This window comes from Scomber japonicus, chromosome 22 (genome assembly GCF_027409825.1).
Source record: "Scomber japonicus isolate fScoJap1 chromosome 22, fScoJap1.pri, whole genome shotgun sequence".
NCBI lineage: Eukaryota > Metazoa > Chordata > Actinopteri > Scombriformes > Scombridae > Scomber > Scomber japonicus.
In genome coordinates, this window is record NC_070599.1 from 25,604,331 (window position 1) to 25,624,651 (window position 20,321).

The following is a 20,321-nucleotide window of genomic DNA, read 5'->3' on the forward strand; positions in this document are numbered from 1 at the left end:
AAACTACTGATGAACTTTACTATTTTATTTCAATTTTACCTTAATTTTTCCAATGTCTTCTGAATCTGAAAGTATTTGCATTCAGTGTTCATTCAAGTTTTACAGATTTTCTTCCCCCAATTTTCTACTTTGTCACTGCAACACATTGCTAACATTCTTTAATATGTTATAATGTATCAGCTGGTTCTGTGATCCTGGAGAGTCCTGTTCATCCTGTGATGGAGGGAGACGATGTGACTCTGCGCTGCAGAGATAAGAAAAACTCCACCAACCTCCGAGCTGATTTCTACAAAGATGGAGTCCTCATGCAGAGCAGTCCTGTAGCAGAGATGACCATTTACAGTGTTTCCAAGTCTGATGAAGGACTCTACAGGTGCAACATCTCTGGTGTGGGAACATCATCAGAGAGCTTGTTGGCTGTCCGAGGTGAGACATAAGAATGTTGCAGAACATAATAAAGATGATTTCTTTCCTGGTTGTATGGCCTGAGAACATGCAGATTATACATGATGATGGAAAAACCAACATAAGAGAAGTGTAATTGTTTGACATTCAGTAGAAGCTTGGATACAAGTTTGCTTGAAAAAGTAGTTTAGTTTTTGTGATTTATTTCCCTTTTCCCCAATTTTGTACTGTGTTACTGCAACATTTCACATATTTGTAACATTTTCTCAATATGTTGTATCAGCTGGTTCTGTGATCCTGGAGAGTCCTGTTCGTCCTGTGATGGAGGGAGACAATGTGACTCTGCGCTGCAGAAACAAGAAAAACTCCACCAACCTCCGAGCTGATTTCTACAAAGATGGAGTCCTCATGCAGAGCAGTCCTGTAGCAGAGATGACCATTAACAGTGTTTCCAAGTCTGATGAAGGACTCTACAGGTGCAACATCTCTGGTGGTGGAACATCACCAGAGCGCTGGTTAGCTGTCAGAGGTAAGACATAAGAGTGTTACAAAACAAAATGAAGGTGACATTTTCTACTTGTATGGCAGGAATTCATGCAGATTATACATGATGATGGTAACCCTACATATGGGAAGTCAAACTGTATCAATTGTAGTAAAATATGTTTAATTGTTTAAGTAACTGTTTAATGTAAAGCATGAATACACAGTGTAATGTGTATTACAGCAAAACGTGTTTCTGTCACCTCTCAAACACCTCATGAAGGGAACGATCCTGTCCTCCATCGCTCCTCCATTTCCATTATCTTGTGGATTGCTTTCAGCATGTTAATAGTGTCCCTTGTGCTGCTGGCGTTGGGATTCATCTTTATTTGGAGGCACAGTGGTACTGGTAAGTTCGCCTCAAAATATACTGTGTGTTAATAACTTCCAAAATAAAATAAAACACTTGATGAGAAGCATTCCATCAAACTTTGTATTTCACTTTTTATCTTATCTTGTCATTGTTTTTCTTTTTGTCGTTATATATTATTTTTCCAGCAGAGTCAGGTTCAGATGATGTCAATCAAATAGGTGAGGATGGTGATTATTATTTTAATTATCATTATCACTGTAGTTCATATTCCTGCATTAATATCAATACAATGCCGTTCTGAACTATCCAAACTTTTTCTTTTATGTTTCAGTCTGTCGAGATGACACTGTAGATGATCCAACCAGTGTAACGTATGCAGCTGTGGTCACAAAAAAGAGACAAGATGAAGGTTTACACATCTTTCTATTTAATTCGTCCTTTGTGTGTATATTCTGGGGAGTTATACAGATATATATTTTTCATTTTCAGTAGACAAGCTCTACTTTCTGCATCTTAAATTGAGTTTAACCAGAACATTCAAGTAATGTGAGGAGTAGTTTGGTTTCACTGTTCTTAATGTTGAAAGTGGCAGTTGAGGTTATGCTACCAATAAAGACGTGAGATAGAGACGTGCTGTTTTAAACTGATGTGTGAAGTTTCACCTCAGTGTGTCACACGTATTGTTTTATTTTAGACACTGCAGGTGCTGCTGCTGAGAATTTGAGTCTCGACACAAACCACGGAAGAAACTCGCAAACACAAAAAGATAGAGAGGCCCCCTCTGACCCTGTCTGAAGAAATATTTATAACATGCGGCTTTAAGATGATCTGTGTGTTCGTCTCACTGATGTCTCTCATCAATAGATGATGATGAACCTTCGCTGCAGCCGGTTAACTCCGCCTTGAACGTAGATGACACTCCTCCACCTCCACCTCTCCAACCTGGTCCGTATGTTTTGGTTTAATTTTTCAGTGTCTTTAAATCCCCTTGATTAATTTGTTTGAGCAAAACTGCAGACATTTCAACATTATATCTGTACTTGATATGTCCCATATGTAACCACAAAGCTCCACATATACAGATCCCTTGTGGGTTTGGGTTATTTGAGCCCAATCAAGTGACCCTTACAGAGTCATAAAGTCATGATCATTGAGCTATCATCAAGTTATGATTATTTGCTGTTAATCCAAAATATGTACAGTATAGACATTTATAAATCATGGCCATATTGTACTATTGTACCATGGAGTCTAAGGAACTCTAGTTTTGAGGTCAACAGGTCATACCACACAACAACAAACAACTGTGCACAGAGCTTTATATACTTGTATATTTTGGTTAATCTGGATGAATAACATGCTGCTGTTTTAGGGTTGGTGTTCTGTACTTAATTTGAAAGGTCAAGACTGAGACTTGCTCTTCATCATTGCTCTTCATCAACCTTAGAAAAGGGTAGAATGACAAATTTCACTGACCCTGCCAACATCTCCAAGAGGATTCAAAGTTTAAGAACTTCTAATATCATGAAAGTGATAGAGAGAGACCAAAGAGAACAAAGAAATAGAAAAAAAATTTGATTTTGACATGGAGATATTTGTCCATGTCCGGTTCAGGATGGCCATTAAATTCATAAAGGATTACACTGGCAATCATGAATTTGTTCAGATGAGTTCACTGCAATTTGCCTTTTGGATTGTGTCTCAAAATGTTGTTTACCAAATCTCAATGAAACACTAATTCCACTTGTTTCCACAGCAGAAACAGGATTATCCACCTTTGCCCTGAACCCCACGGATCCAAGTCCAACAGAGCAGGAAGAGATTGTTTATTCACCTATCAAGGTAAGACTGAAGGTATTTCTCAACTTTGTCTTTATTTGGAAAATTCCTCTTAAGAAAGGATCTCAAATTGCCCATGTTACAGCTTAATATTATCCTCTATATGTATTTATGTATTATATCTGAATTTTCAGTCTTTATCTAAAAACAGCCAATAAACTGTTACAGTTACATTAATGAGCATTCAACTTGCATATTTCCTTAACTTCTGTCCTCACACTTCAAGATTCATTTCTAACCTTTGAAACACAAGCTGTCATAAAATATTAGAATTCATGGTTGACCTTAGATTTCAAAGTATATTTCCTGGTCTTCTGCAGCGAATGAGACATGCTCAGGAGTCATAAAGTTGTGTGCTTAGATCACGTGGTAAACCTGAACCATACACTGGAGACGCTCAGGGAAGAGTGGAGTAAGTGAACTTTGAGCTTAGAGTATTTTAAAATCAGATTTTGTATTTTCTGTCTTACAGATCATAAAGCACAGAGACACTTGAAGTTGTGCTGTTCAAGCTGAAGAAATGGCAGATTATGACTGTTGGAGTTGAGTCGAACATGTATTTATACAGTTTTTAAGTCATTTTCATCATGAGTACTATATAGATATATTTTTAAAATTCAAATGAAACGCAACACAAACATGTACTCCAATATAATCCTACTTCGACATCAAATATTTTAAATTTGTATTTTCTGTTTTCTCTGAAACAAAGCATGTGAATGTGCACTCAAACTGGATGAAATGGTCATAGACACATTCAGTTCGAAGAGGGTTAAACTGAATTCAAAACAAAGAATTGTAGATTTTGTATATTCGATAAAAAATATAGTTAAATGCAGCAAAGTTTATGTTAATTCACTCGTCCATTTTTTGTATTATATTTACAAATAGTGGAAGTTAGATGATCTGTTCAGCCAGTTATAGTCTAATTTAACGCACAGCAACAGTGGTTATATTTTCATAGCTGAACAGTTAAACCACTATGTCTGTTCCCACGTCTGAGAACACGTTCACAAGAACAAAGTTACTGCCACAACTTTTAAATACACTCACTGTGGTCGACTAACAGCATGATGATTTCACATCATCATGAAGCAACCAAAATAGGTTCTGCACCTCTTTTGCACGTTTCTTGACCTGCTGATGGAAGAAGACAGTAAACAGCTTCCCCCTTGCAATGTGTTGTTATGTTTTGTCTATGTATTCCCTTTCAAAAATAAAGTCAAATAGCTGAAATTATGTCTGATATGTATTTTAATATGGTTTAAATCATTTTGACCTGAGTATTTTTTCTTTTGGGTTTTGTAAGAGGTTAGGCAGCAAACCTGAATGTTTTAACTAAGCTGAGCAAAGATGTCAAACATGGCACATGCATGCATAAGTTATTTGCTCAATTTTCTTAGTTCTCCTAAAAATTAACTCCTAGAAATATGCTCACTGCAGAGATGTAAGTGTATCATATATAAGGGATCAGTTTAAAATAAATAAATAATGACATGCAGTCTTTTGAGCAGTGTTACTGAAAGTCAAACCATGCTTATCTGTCTCTATCTCCCTCTCACAGAAACACAAAGGTCAGTCATTATTGAGTTACTAACATGTATCATAAGTCCTACTCTGCCCCCTGCAGTAAAACTACACACCAGTCATCTCTCATGAACAGTTCCCAACAAACAATAAAGTGCAATACAGGAATACTTAAAAGTTAAAGAATGAAAAAATAAATGAAACCACACAGATCTCTAATCTTGCTTCAATCACTGACATCTTTAATACTGCTTGCACATGTAAGCATAATGTTATATTTGATAGTAATATTTCATATTTTTTTATCAGTTTTTACATATTTGACACAGTGTGTAGCTGTATGTTAACTTGAGTCACAACAACTCTTCATCAGAGCTGTCGCAAATTATCCCATTTCCTTAAAGAGGGTCTAAATGTCCCACTCAGTTTTTTTTTTTTTTTTTTTTTTTTTTTTTATCTTTGTTGGTAATACTTTCCACTTGAGAGGTGAAGTGTCCCTGTTATAATAACTAATGTTACAGTTGAGTAACATTAGCTATGCAGTCGATTTAACCTAAGTTGTAGCTGTAGTATGTTGAAAAAGTAGCAATTATTAGATATAGTCTGATTAAAGGCCACAGTGTCAGACATAGAAGACCTGTTATACTTGAAGAATAAGTTAAGAGCAAATAAAAAGTCTGGTATTAGTAAGAACTATGGTGCAATTAATCAAATTACCAAGATGAATTTGGCACATGAGGCCCCAAGACAGCTGCTGCCTTACCCTTTTGCTAATCTGGTTTTGGATTGAATCCATTGTCAATAGAACTATCCTGATTAGTAAGGCTACAATTGTAGTACTCCTGGCTGTTGTAATGACAATCATTAAGAGTCACTGGACTATCATGAGGACAAATGTAAGTGATTGTTACTGTAGGTCTCCTGGAAAGAGATGAGAGGAGAGCATTGTAGACCTTCCCTTCTGTTGAGAGATGGTTTCTCTACTTTGACATAGACAGCCTCTTTCACTCCTTTTTGAAACCGTCTGGCCTCCCTATCCAAAGTATGCACAGTATAGCCCTTGAAACAGTGCCCCTTTTCTTTCAGATGTAGGCAAACCGCTGAGTCTTGACCTGCTGAGTTGGCTATGTAGACAGTACTCTCCTTCCTGAGCTACTGCAGAGCTGGACAGGCCTTAGCACCTCCTTCTTGCATGTTTTAATTTGTTTGCTGTATTATATAAGCCATGGCAATAAACTGCTTTCCCCCTCTCATCCCAAGTACAACATGGTAAGTAGTAATTAGAGTTATATGTTAAAGCAATGCTGATGTGTGTTCTTTTGTATGGGTGTGGTGCAATAGTCAGGCAGGAGAGGTAAGCACCCATGTTACATTGTTTATATGATACACGATGCATTTGCTTAGCACTAGGTTAATTCATTTTATCTGCTTTCTTTTGTAGAAATCGACTGCCACCACCAATCACCACGACGAAGACGAAACTCATTTCAACTTCTTTTAATGATGAACTAGGGTCGGGTGAAACTGAGATGAGTATACATACACTCTATATAAATAAAATATGTATCTGACATATTTAAGTCCAGTGTATTATTTTGATCGTATAAAAATATGTGCGTCTAGTCACACGGTTGCTTAAGTTCAAAGTGGTGGAACAGCATCACTAGTTGACCACAGTGAGTGTATTTAGCATCAGCAGCAGTAGTTATTTTCTTGTAAACAGTATCATCAGACAAGCGAACAGACAAAGCAGATGAAACAATGTGGGTTCACCATTTAAAAAAAGACGCTGATGATGTGACAAAGACCTACGACTTCTGCTGATGCTGAGAACCCTGTTAGACTATTTTTAAATAAACTGTCTCTCTTATTTTGCACATACACAGCTCTCAAAGTAATATCAGAATATAAGGTTGGAAAACAGAAGTAATCATGTAAGAGTTAACATACATGGCACTGTGGCATGGAAGTATAACTTAAGTACAAACAGAATACATAGACATACACAGATATTAAAGGTTTTAGTCAAAATAAAAGATTCCAGACTCTAATAACAAAGCAGAGCTTTAAGCTGAGTTCTTCCTTCAGGCAGATGTTTCTGCTCTCAGTCATCTGGAAGACAGTATTTCTGGTGTTATTGCACTGCTGGATGCTTTTCGTGACTTTTTCACTTGTTGTGAATTGGAGTAATTAAACCTTTTTAGGGATGATAAACTCTAGACTACAAACCCATAACACAACACCAGGACTACAGGATGAAACATTTTCTTAGATTTGTCCAATATGGTCATTTCATTTTACTTTTCAAGGTTTTCTGTATATTGTAAGTCATTACAAGGAATACGGAGTAGTTTTCTGCTCTTTTCTCTTCATGAAACATGTAAGTACAATTGAATTTTAAAAAATGGATTTAGATGGGGGAAAAAATACAGCATACTTTGTGTCAAGTTTCCTCTAGTTTGGCATTTTACCTACGAGTGGATCACAGTGTGTATCTCCAAGTTTCCCATAGTGAAGTAGTCCAACCCCCAGTAGTAGCAGAGCCATTATTACGATGATGAACACAGTCCTTAAGACGACGGAAATATGATAGGAGTGATCTGAGGAGAGACACATCCACATATAATAAATACATATTTCATCACATAATAATGACAATATTTACATCATAATGAAATCATTTTACATGTGTTGCTTACATGTATGGTCACTAATTCATGGCAGTGTATGTACATAATGTGTATGGGTGTGTGTGGGGGTTATGAGTGCATGCATGTTCATCATGTCATATACATTTGCATTTTTGCAGTTATGGACACTGAAAACTGTTATTGGCATAGAACAAAATACTTTTTTTTTTTAAACTGAGCCTTTTTTGCATTTTTCTGTTTTTGCTTTCAAACAGTAAAACATATTACACTTTAGTACCCTGACCATCCTGCCTCTTTTTGACCTTTACCTTTTGGTTTGGTTCTTATTGTGATTAACAACATTGTAAAAACCTTTCCTGTTTTGTCTGCAGGTTGTGCCAACGGATCCTTACTTTGGTTCGCTGAGTCGTTATCCTTTGGGATCTCCACTAAAATTAGAAACAAAGTTTTGTGAGTTCAGTTTTTGGCTGCATTACCATACATGAGTTTGTACAGACTGACTCACTTTCCCAGAAAATGTGGACATTATAGTAGTTAACAAAATGAGCAGTGTCCATACACGCAGCTGCACACAGCTGTCATATAGGCTAAACCCAGCATGCAATGAATGTGCCACATGGCTAACAAATTGCTTGAGGAATTTTTGGCCAATTCAACATTTTGTTCAGACATGTGGTGTACTGAGTGCTTACTGTTCCTGCAGGGCTTCAAGTGACACACACATGCAGTTAGCTTTAAACAACAATCAGACTGACAAGGATCATTCACATGTTTTCTTACATTGATCTTTCACAGCTAACCAGCTCTCTGGTGATTCTCCAGCTCCAGAGATGTTGCACTTGTAGAGACCTTCATTGGACTTGGAGACACTTTGGATGGTCGTGTTGCCTGTGGACTCAGTCTTGATGAAGACGCCATCTTTATAGAAATCAGCTGTGATGTTGGAGGTCGTCTTAATTCTACAGTGCAGAGTCACAGCTTCTCCCTTCATCACAGGAAGGACAGGACTCTCCAGGACCACAGATCCAGCTGGACAAAATTACAGCTGTTAATATTTTGGTAAAGATGTAGATGGGTGTTAAACATTTTCTGGATTTAAATTCAAACACTTCACGTTGAATAAACATACCAGTGACAGTTATGTTAACGGCGTTGCTTCTTTGTCCTTCTTCACCTTCACACCAGTACTCTCCACTGTCTGATTCAATGGCAACATCAATACAGTTATTGCAGGTTACATAAGGATTTGTTTTAATGACTCCCTTGTTGTTCCTCACTTTCCATCCAACTGAGCCAGCAGACCCCTCACAGGTAAATGAAACAGATTCATATACAAAGAGCTGCAGTGTTGATGGAACAATACGAACATCTGCAACTGACACAAGAGAAACAGAGAACAACATACATTAAGGAGTCACTTCCAAGATGATAGAAAAAAAGCAAAGTAAAATCAAAATTGAGTGCTAAAAGAACACCGTGCCTGAAGTCAGAATCAGCATGTCAGCAGTTCAACTCAATACACAATCAATTTAGTTAAGTAGTCCAGAAAAAAAATCACATGGGAAGTATGAGCTGTCTTCTTCTATTTCTTCTATCAGACTAACAAGATTAAGATGGATCAGATGGAATTTTTGATGTACTGTACTTTGGATGCAGAAAATCTAGGGTCGGTAGGATCTATCGGTATATTTAGCCAAGTATTATCACGATGTGTTCCACAGATGTCTAAATAATCAAAAAAATAAAAGATGAAAAAAGTCATTATTTGACTTGAGTCATTATTTGGCTCAAAGCATGACTCATAAAAATGTGCCAGTAGCCCAGTTATTTAAGCATCCAGAATGAGAATTGGATTTTTTTCAGCCTTAGATCAATTGATCTTTCAAGTCAGGGTTAGGGATTGGGAAAACTGATCAACAATATTTTTGACATTTGATGGATTAACTACTTACCAGATGATTGAGGATGACTTTTCTGCACATGTGCAAAAAGCAGACTCATTACACTGATCACTGGAGAGACAAAGCAATAGATCCTTGTATGTAGATGCTTTTATACTGTATGGACAATCTATATCTATATATCAGATATTTTGGCCAACTGCTAACACTAATCCTAATCCACAAGTGCATGTTAAATTAGATCCAGACACCAAACAATGAAAGAAGTATGTTCAACTTTTTAGAATCTCTTTATCTTTATTTTTTCAAGTTAAATTCAAAATTGAATTTAATTTTGTTTACTTTTATTATTTAAGAACAAAGATAAATTGAGTACTCACACTGTCTGCTGCAGAGAGCTGTGACCTCCATGCTGTCTTGCTGCTGACTGTCTGAGCGTTAGACTGAAACAGAGCTAAATATAATGGAGGCGAGAACTTCTTCCTCTTCCTGTGCAGTGAGGCAGATATACTCCAGACCAGGGGTTCTCTGACTTTTTCACATCATAGACCTCTAAACTGGCAAAAATAAGAACACAGACCCCCATTTAATATTTAGTCCCAGGGTCCATCAGTGGGCAAGTGTAAGCTACTGAAGAGCTTCTATAGCACAAATTGCTGAAAAACAGAAAAAGTAGTCTGTTCTGACACCTGTTGGCCATTGCCAGACAAAGTATTGGACTGAATAACCACAGACCATTCACAGTGCCCATGCTGACCACTGCTGAAATCACCTACAATGGACACTAGAATGTCAGAATTTAACCATGGAGCAGTGTAAGAAGGTGGCCTGGTCTGATGAATCATGCTGCTCTGAAAAAAATTCTGCTGGGAAACCTTAAGTCCTTAAGTCCATGATGTTATTTTGACACATACCACCTACCTTAACACTGCTGCAAAACAACTGCACTCCTTCATGGCAACAGTAGTCACTGATGGCAGTGGACTCTTTCATCAGGATTATGCACCCTACCACACTGCAGGTACACTACAGAGTTCAAGGTGTTGCCTTGGCCTCCAAATTCACCAGATCTCAATTTGATTATCAGAAGATTTTAAAAAGCTTAAATGAAATAAGACAGTAAAACAGGAGATGCAGAGTAAATATAAATCACTAGCCTCACATTAACTTTGATTAAAAGCAGTGGGAAACAGTAAGAGTAAAAGAAGTCCTGCTCTGCCCCCTGCAGTCAATCTGCAGACTTATTATCTCTCTCTTTTTTCTAGGTCAGTAAAAGCAATAATGATCACACAGTCTGTTTTTATTGGCTGCAGATGTGAACTCTGCTGTAGTATTTTATAGTGGTAGTAATGATCAGTTACCTGGCAACTAGATCAAAGTTCGGACAGTTCTATTTAAATGTGACACATTAACAAAGAAAGCAAGAAAGAAAGTTTCAAGTAAATGTTTAAAGGCTACAGCACAGAGACATGCACACATACAATACAGTTAAAACAAATTAAACATTCACTTCTGCCAACCCTAAAGAAACTTAAATGATCTGTTTTTAATCTGCAATTATTGCTATTTTCGGGGTTTACCCATTCATAAAACAGTGACAATTAATAGGGAGTCTTGTGCTGTTAATACTAACATACATCTACCCTTTTTACAGCACTAGTCATATGGACTTGAGTCTAATAGGCTGAGCTTAGGTGCGGCAGTAGATAAGACAGAGCAAGTGTTGGTCAGTGTCTTTGTTCTATGGTAGGACTTTGACCACGTTCAGCTCTTCAAGGTGACTGAATTCACAAGAACGGTAGGAAATTAACTTTGTTGTAATTTCAATCCTTTTTTAAGGGAATAATGGCTTTTTTAAAGTTTTGGCATCTTCGAATTGTATGGGCCTCTATCTACCATGACTAGTTTGTCACGACCCATGCATGCTGGATTAAAGTAAATGTAAAATGTATAGTGTATGATGTTAAATTGCAATGTACTTCAAATGTCATAAGGCAGAGCAAGGATTTTTTTTTTACATTTTCAGCACTGCAAGATGCCTCAGCCGGTGGACAGAACACATCATAAAGCTCAACTCAGTGCATGCAGAGTTTTGATTTTTCATCACAGTGTAGCCTTTCTTCTCCTAACACTCTGTCATGAAGGTAATGTATACGCAAATGTTATGGTAAAAGGTCATTATTGTAGAAATGATTGCATCACCTTATGTATATATTGTAAATGATATGGATAAAAAACACTTCTCCATAAGCAACATGACGGACATGTGTTTTATGTCTTTATGTAGAAAACCTAATTATTATGTATGATTATTATTATTACTGTCGGTGTATGCTGAATTAATTGAATGTCAATACAGTGTGGCCATCACATTAATGAAAACTTGTATTTATTAAATTGCAAGACATGCTGTTGAGTTAGTGAGAGCTCAGTGAGAGGGTCGTTTGCAGTGCAGCTGTGTGTTATGTGAATATGACATTTCAGGGAATAAACTTGATAAGCACAATAAGTTTTTACCTCTTTAAGTTTAGTTTTTCCAGATGAATCTTAAATTTCCTTTTGAAATGTCTAATCTAGGGCACAAAGTTTGGGCTTTTTTGGGCAGGTTTATTTGTTTGACTGGTAACAGTTCTTGAAAGTTTAGAGGGATCTGCACAAGCTCAAGTTTGTCATTAACTTTTAGTGTTCCTGATAAAATGATGATAAGCGCTGCTGGTTTCCTTTGAAAACATTTGTAGTCCTGTGTTGAAAGTGTTAAAGACAAATGATTAACTCTGATTTGTGTTGTACCCAATGTGACTGTTATCAGCCTATTGAATATACATTATCATCACACATCTGACACAAATATATGTGCTAGTAAGGACAATCTACACCTACTGGTGAGTTTAGTTCATTGAGTTCATTGAGTTATTTCAGTGAACACAGTGGCTTTAGAAGGCCTCTCAACATTTTTGTTTTTCTAGTCAAATATTTCAACAAGTATTGTCTGGATTGGCTGGATTTGATGTAGATATCCATGGTAATGATTTTTGTCGCTCGCTGAGTTTGCAACGTTTGGAGATGATGACTGTCCATACAGAATTTGCATGGCCCTATATATTTCACTAGCTACATGAAAGCATTGTACCAACCTCTTTTTCAGTTTCAAATCCAAATGTAGGAAAACAATCCAGTGCTCTCAAGATTTCTGATATCCACGCTGTCTTTTAGAGTGTAGAGAGTTCATTCAGTTCTAAATGCAGGAACCTAAAAATAAAACTATTCCTCCTCATCCATCCTCAGGTCACTCTCAGCCTATAGAGGCAACGGTTGGTGATGACATCACTCTGCCATGCCACCTGACACCTCCCACAGATGTCGTCAACGAGATGTTCGAGTGGAGACTTGACCTGAACCCAAACTATGTCCATAAACGGCGGTCCGGAGAGGACTACCTCCAGGATCAAAACCCATCATACAGAGGAAGAACATCAATGTCCATCGAAGGTCTAAACAAGGGAGATGTCTCACTGAAACTCTCCAAAGTGAAACTTTCTGATGAAGGAACATACACATGCTTAATTCCACAGTTGGACAAAAAATGTGATGTTCAGCTAGTTGTTGGTAAGTGGAGGTACATCTTGATGGAAATGCTAATTCATAATCTAGACAGATGTTGTAGATTATTACTTTTGGGTTTTTTTTCTCTCATAATCATCAGGTGCTGTCATCAACGTGACCAGTGTCGACAGTGGGGTGTTACAGTGTGAGTCTAAAGGCTGGTATCCAGAGCCTGAGGTGTTTTGGCAGGACAGTGAGGAAAACTTTCTCTCTGCTGAGACAGAGACAGTCAGAGGTCCTGATGGTCTCTATACTGTCAGCAGCAGAGTGACTGTGGAGAAGAAATACGGCAACAACTTCACCTGTGGGGTTGTAGACGGGACCACCAACCAGATCCGAGAGACATATATTATTCTTCCAGGTTTGTAATTTGTTCACTATTTTAGGTTTTGATGGATGATTTGTCATTTAAATAATTGCCACTGTGTTTTGTGTTTTACCATTTCAGATGATTTCTTCAAGGACTCATCCAGTTCATCTACTCTTGCCTTCATTATTTCGATTGTAGGCACCGTCTTTATTCTTGCTGTTTGCTTTCTTGTGTGGAAACGTGGACAAAAGAAACCCAGTAAGTCTGTAACCTACTCTCATAAATTTGATAGTAATAAAAAAATTTATTTCTGAGCATCTATTTTTGTCCCCATCCCAATCTAAATGGTTGAATATTAACTATTAGAGATGCAAGGATTACTTGATTACTCTTTAAGTTGATGAACAGAAAATTAACCATCAACTACATTAATAATTGATTAATTGTTAGTTTATTTTCAATGGTGTATCGTTCGAGCCTCTTAATTGTGAGAATTGTGTTTTTTTTTTGGTTACATATATGTGATTTATTTCTTGCATAACAGCTGCAGAGCATTCATTGTTCACCCAAAGAGGGCTCACACGGAATATATGATAGAAATAAAGCTACTGAACTTTGCTTTTACTTTACTTTATTTTAGTGATCACATGACTCAAGACATGATTGCATTTTAAGTAGTTGTTCAAAGTAGACACACAACTGACCTAACTCGCCCTGAACCACCTCAGTGACTCTAAAAGTGCTGTATGTGAAAGTCTCAGTGGGAAAAAGATATTTCAACAATTACCAGTCACACTTTCTAATTCAAGGGAATTTGAAGGCACATCCAAACTTTTATTCCCCTTCTACACCATATTGTGTTGTGTTTGTGCAGATAATATGTCTTATTGTTTTTATACCTTAACTGCAACACAGTATATATTTTTGTGTAAATGTTCACTGTTTCTGTGCACAGACACCGGGAAGCACCATGCTGACGAGGAAACGCTGAAACTGAGAGACAAGAAGAGCAAATCTACCAGTAATGATCCAGAACAAGAGTTTATGATAGCAAGAGAAACAAACAGAGTAGAAGAAAAAACAAAAAAAGAGAATCTGGATCTGAAGATCGAACCCTTAAGTGAAGAATCAGGACTTACACACCACAGGCAGCTCATGACAGAAAATAAAACTGACAGTGTCCTGGTCCAGATAGAAGGGGGGGCAGCAGAGAAGGAAGGGCAACAAGATAAGAATAAAGACAACATCAATGAAGGGCAAAACAAAACACCTGTAGAGGTTGACACAAACCATCAGCCTGCAATCGTTGGACAAACAGATCAGCTCCCAGTAGCACAGACTTATGTGGACAAGAAAGAGAAACACGAGAAAGCAAAATCTGGAAATACTGGAAACGGAGAAGCAAAGAATGATCTTGACAAGGAAGATAAAAAAGAGAAAACACAACCTAGCAATATTGACACAGAAGGTCAGGGTTTGAATGGAGGACAAGAAGCTCAGCAGGCAGCAGGAGAGACAAAAGACAATTTAGATCAGACAGTGAAAAGTGAAGGAACTGAGATTTCATGTCCAGGAGATGATAACAAACAACAAAAGAAGAATAGGCGCAAGAGAGGTGGAGGGACGAAGACGGTGCCTACACAAGACGACATACAACTACAACAGGACCCAGACAATGCAGTAAAACTCCAGAGCAATGAGGACAAGAAAGGTGAAGGTGAGCAAATAAATCCAACAGATACTGAAAAACCAGGCCAAGGAGAAAACCCATCTACAGCTACAGAAACAAAATCATCTCGTAGGAGGAAAAGAAGACAGAAAAAATGATGTGGATTTTTAAATAGGGAGTGAATGCACTAGATGGAGAAGGGCAAAAAAAAAGATCAACAATTGATGATGAAGGGAGGAGAGATGACTTCAGGGTGTGATAGAGAAATGAAGTAAGGGAGGTAAATATGTAAAACAACAGTTTAGAGATGGATGGAGACAGAAAAAAGCAACAAAAAACAAACAAAAAAGAAAACACTGGATAAGATAACTGAAGGTGAATAAATGGTTTCTGAACTTCATGGACTAATAAAGAGAGATCAAGAGAAAAGGGGATTCAGGGAGAAAAGGAAGCGATGAGAATCAAATAGCATAACATTTTGAGATACCAAGAAGGGGGAGGGGATAGAGAGACAGAGGAATAAAAGATAGAGATTCAGCATGAAGCAGCAAATGGAGGAAACCAGAATATCCATGAAGAAGACACCAAAGCAACAGACCGGTCTAAAAACAGTACAGGAGGATATCAGGGACCAGACGGAGAACTGATGGGACTGATGCTGATGAAACTCAGAATAACTTTGAATTTATTTCATATCAGTAAAAAAAAAAAAGTGCAATAATCAAATTATAATTCAAGCAGGTTGTTCAAAGAGGACAATGATTTTACTAGTTGATACATCATTTATATGCTAGGATGTTTAGAAATTAAATGTTTTTTAAATTTAAAAAAATAAAGTGATGTTTATAATTTTGCAGATTTAATTTATAAGAATTCACAAAGCTTTTTTTCTTCCTTGCCAAATGGGGTTAATTTGCTGTTTATCTAAGTGGATGAATGGATTCTATATTAAAATTATTTTTCATGACATTTACATCCACGGATATAAAAGTAATTTTAGCCATAGATAAGAAAGCCATGCAGAAGTGTCATAATAATGCAACTAGTTCCTGACATTTTTTAGAATTTCAGCATAAGTTTGTTTTTGATAACCAGTTTTTAATGTTGGTTTATTATAATGATGTTCCCATTTAATCCATTTTAAGATTCACATTTGTACAATATGTAATTTATTAAATAAACCATAAGTAATCCATGTATCTTTGAGGGTTTTTTTGCTTTTAGTATACTGGTCATTGACGTGGCACACCTGACTTGCTTCCATGTGGTTTATTCAAATTTAAAAGGGTTAAACATTTGGAATACAATTGTCCTAAATATTACATATAATTTGGGGAATCATGTATTATCATGTCTCAAAGTGTAACCACCATTTAACCCTCGTATTGTCTTCGGGTCTATTTGACCCAAAGACAACATTTAATATGTCATAACTTTGGTTTTCTTATATATAATTGCCTCAAAATGACATGGATGGTCCCCGACTATGCTCTTTGCAAGTAAAATTAATTATGACTATTTTTGTTAAATTATGTGTGTTTTATTAAAATTTATAGCACCTGTGGTCTTCCCGGGTCAATTTGACCCGGTCACATTTAGTGGTGTAATTGGTCACGCTATTGCGCTTTCCAGCACAATGAACATATACACACACACACACAAAAAAATTACCTCTAAACCCCCCCCCCCCCCCCCTCCCACACACACACACACACACAACTCCAAAGCTACAGATGTGTAAACCTGATTTCATTACAACTTCTGATCTACCTACATGGGGCTACACACACACACACACACACACACACACACACACACACACACACACACACACACACACACAAAAAAAAAATTACCTCTAACACCCCCCCCCCCCACATATAGACACACACACACACACACACACACATTTCAAAGCACTGGGCTTTTACATTGGGCCAAAACACAAGCTACACCTTTGATATGCCTTTTCCCAATTGGGGACAAGATGACAATAAACAAAAGACGGAGTGTATAGCATCCTTGGGGCATTTCACATTTCACTCTGAGACAGCATGATGAAGATGACCGACACTATATCACAGCCTCTTGACCTTATTTTGACCCCTTTGGAGTGTCAATCCAAAAATAAGTAATAATTTCTGCTTATTTTATTCAAAAGCATGGCATAATTTCATGTAAATTAGGTTTATTGCTCATAAATTAAGCATAATAAAAAAGAATAAGAGGTGTAAAATAAGTTTAAAATATGTGGTAATGAGTTGGAATGAAGTTGGCTAAAAATATGCAACAGAATGGTGTAATCATTTGACACTTTCTGCTTTATAAACAGTCGAATTAGACAGGTCAATTTGACATTTCATGTAAATGAGGTCTACCACACCATACATTACAAAAAAAATATGTAAAATCTGTGGTTATGTGTTGGAAACAAGTTGACTAAAAGGTGTAACACAGAATTGTGTGATCATTTTATACTTACATGCTTTATAAACAGTCCAACAAGACCGGGTCAAATTGACCCGGGAGGACAACAGGTGTGACTATTTGCTGCCATTAAAAAAATTTAAGTGGTTTCAAAACAATATCCTGACTAAACTTTGACATATACCAATCTGTGATATTCCATCAACTTGTGTGCCTCTGATCAAAACCATAGTGAAAATAATTCAGAATTTCTGCTTTTTTTAACTCAAAAATGAGGTATAAAAGTGTAAAATATATGTTAATGTGTTGGAAACAAGTTCACTGAAAAGGTGAAACAAAAAAATTGAGGATCATTTTATACTACATACTTTATAAACAGTTGAACAAGACCGGGTCAATTTGACCCGGGAGGACAAAAGATGCGTAGTAAAAACGAAGACAATACGAGGGTTAAAAGGCAATTTTGTTAAAATTGTGAAGAAGGCCAGAAGAAGTGTTTTTACAGTCTACATGTTCGATGGTGTAACCCTAGAATTGATAATTAATAAGACTTCATTTAAATTAATATTTACTTTAAGAATTACACTCCAAATATTGAGACTAAAGCCATGTGTAATTAAATATGTATCATAAAAGGCCTGCTTTTGAACATGTACAGTAGCTTTAAAATACCTAAAGGTCCAATAAAATAAAATATATAATTATAATTATTCACATTTCTGCTATTTCATTACTGATATAAACAAAACTGTAACAATCAAACTAAATGAATTAAATTGATTTTCCTCATTAGATGCCATCTTCTAAAACATGGCTCATCACAGATCATGTGTTAATGATGCTGCATGAAACAGGACTCAACCTGGACCTGGACTCAACAACCTGACCTCTGTATAATATAATAACATCATCTCTGAGCCAGAACCTCTGAACTCATGACGGAGGACTGGAACCAGTTCCTCTCTCTCTCTCTCTTTGCACACTCACATCTTTTAAAGATACATTAAAAAATATCAATTAAAGAAAATAACCCCCACGCTGCAGGCCTCGATGAAGTTGGGATCATAGTGGCCAAAACAGTTAGCTGCTTCACTCATCATAGGCCCCAACTTATTTAGAAAAAATTGTTGTTTTTTTAGATATGTCCTGCTCAGTATTGACTAAATGCACTAAAATATAATTACTACAATTAATTAATATGTATTGAACCAAATTTTAAGTGTCATTATAAAGATATAGAGCAAATAAGCATGTCAGTTCATGGTAGTTTTTTAACATATAAAGCTACGTAATATGAAAGTAATCCATATGAATCCATGTCGACATTGAAAAGTCCCAAAAAAAAGCTTTCATTGTTCAGGGCCTTCCCTTTAAAGCCAAACGCCCAGCCAATTACCTTCCTCTGGCAATAGAACAGTGATATGGTACAATTAATCATTATATTCATTATTATTAACCCCTTAGCATCCACCTGTTTTGGGTAATTTTCGCCTATTTGGCGTACCCAAATGGAAAAGCTTATAACACAATAGAGAGTGACTGTGGAGAAGAAATACGGCAACAACTTCACCTGTGGGGTTGTAGACGGGACCACCAACCAGATCCGAGAGACATATATTATTCTTCCAGGTTTGTAATTTGTTCACTATTTTAGGTTTTGATGGATGATTTGTCATTTAAATAATTGCCACTGTGTTTTGTGTTTTACCATTTCAGATGATTTCTTCAAGGACTCATCCAGTTCATCTACTCTTGCCTTCATTATTTCGATTGTAGGCACCGTCTTTATTCTTGCCGTTTGCTTTCTTGTGTGGAAACGTGGACAAAAGAAACCCAGTAAGTCTGTAACCTACTCTCATAAATTTGATAGTAATAAAAAAATTTATTTCTGAGCATCTATTTTTGTCCCCATCCCAATCTAAATGGTTGAATATTAACTATTAGAGATGCAAGGATTACTTGATTACTCTTTAAGTTGATGAACAGAAAATTAACCATCAACTACATTAATAATTGATTAATTGTTAGTTTATTTTCAATGGTGTATCGTTCGAGCCTCTTAATTGTGAGAATTGTGTTTTTTTTTGGTTACATATATGTGATTTATTTCTTGCATAACAGCTGCAGAGCATTCATTGTTCACCCAAAGAGGGCTCACACGGAATATATGATAGAAATAAAGCTACTGAACTTTGCTTTTACTTTACTTTATTTTAGTGATCACATGACTCAAGACATGATTGCATTTTAAGTAGTTGTTCAAAGTAGACACACAACTGACCTAACTCGCCCTGAACCACCTCAGTGACTCTAAAAGTGCTGTATGTGAAAGTCTCAGTGGGAAAAAGATATTTCAACAATTACCAGTCACACTTTCTAATTCAAGGGAATTTGAAGGCACATCCAAACTTTTATTCCCCTTCTACACCATATTGTGTTGTGTTTGTGCAGATAATATGTCTTATTGTTTTTATACCTTAACTGCAACACAGTATATATTTTTGTGTAAATGTTCACTGTTTCTGTGCACAGACACCGGGAAGCACCATGCTGACGAGGAAACGCTGAAACTGAGAGACAAGAAGAGCAAATCTACCAGTAATGATCCAGAACAAGAGTTTATGATAGCAAGAGAAACAAACAGAGTAGAAGAAAAAACAAAAAAAGAGAATCTGGATCTGAAGATCGAACCCTTAAGTGAAGAATCAGGACTTACACACCACAGGCAGCTCATGACAGAAAATAAAACTGACAGTGTCCTGGTCCAGATAGAAGGGGGGGCAGCAGAGAAGGAAGGGCAACAAGATAAGAATAAAGACAACATCAATGAAGGGCAAAACAAAACACCTGTAGAGGTTGACACAAACCATCAGCCTGCAATCGTTGGACAAACAGATCAGCTCCCAGTAGCACAGACTTATGTGGACAAGAAAGAGAAACACGAGAAAGCAAAATCTGGAAATACTGGAAACGGAGAAGCAAAGAATGATCTTGACAAGGAAGATAAAAAAGAGAAAACACAACCTAGCAATATTGACACAGAAGGTCAGGGTTTGAATGGAGGACAAGAAGCTCAGCAGGCAGCAGGAGAGACAAAAGACAATTTAGATCAGACAGTGAAAAGTGAAGGAAC

At 36.8% G+C, this 20,321-nt stretch overlaps 1 protein-coding gene across 1 annotated transcript; it reads right to left on the reverse strand.

Annotated features, from left to right (window-relative positions):
* Nucleotides 1–7,197: 7,197 nt before the first annotated feature.
* LOC128383613 (low affinity immunoglobulin gamma Fc region receptor II-b-like) lies at nucleotides 7,198–9,590 on the reverse strand. The gene is made up of 5 exons (XM_053343208.1): nucleotides 9,560–9,590; nucleotides 8,408–8,653; nucleotides 8,059–8,307; nucleotides 7,630–7,706; nucleotides 7,198–7,227 (listed from the first exon to the last, which is right to left on the reverse strand). The coding sequence occupies exons 1-5, from the start codon at nucleotides 9,588–9,590 to the stop codon at nucleotides 7,198–7,200; spliced, it is 633 nt and encodes a 210-aa protein (XP_053199183.1).
* Nucleotides 9,591–20,321: the final 10,731 nt, after the last annotated feature.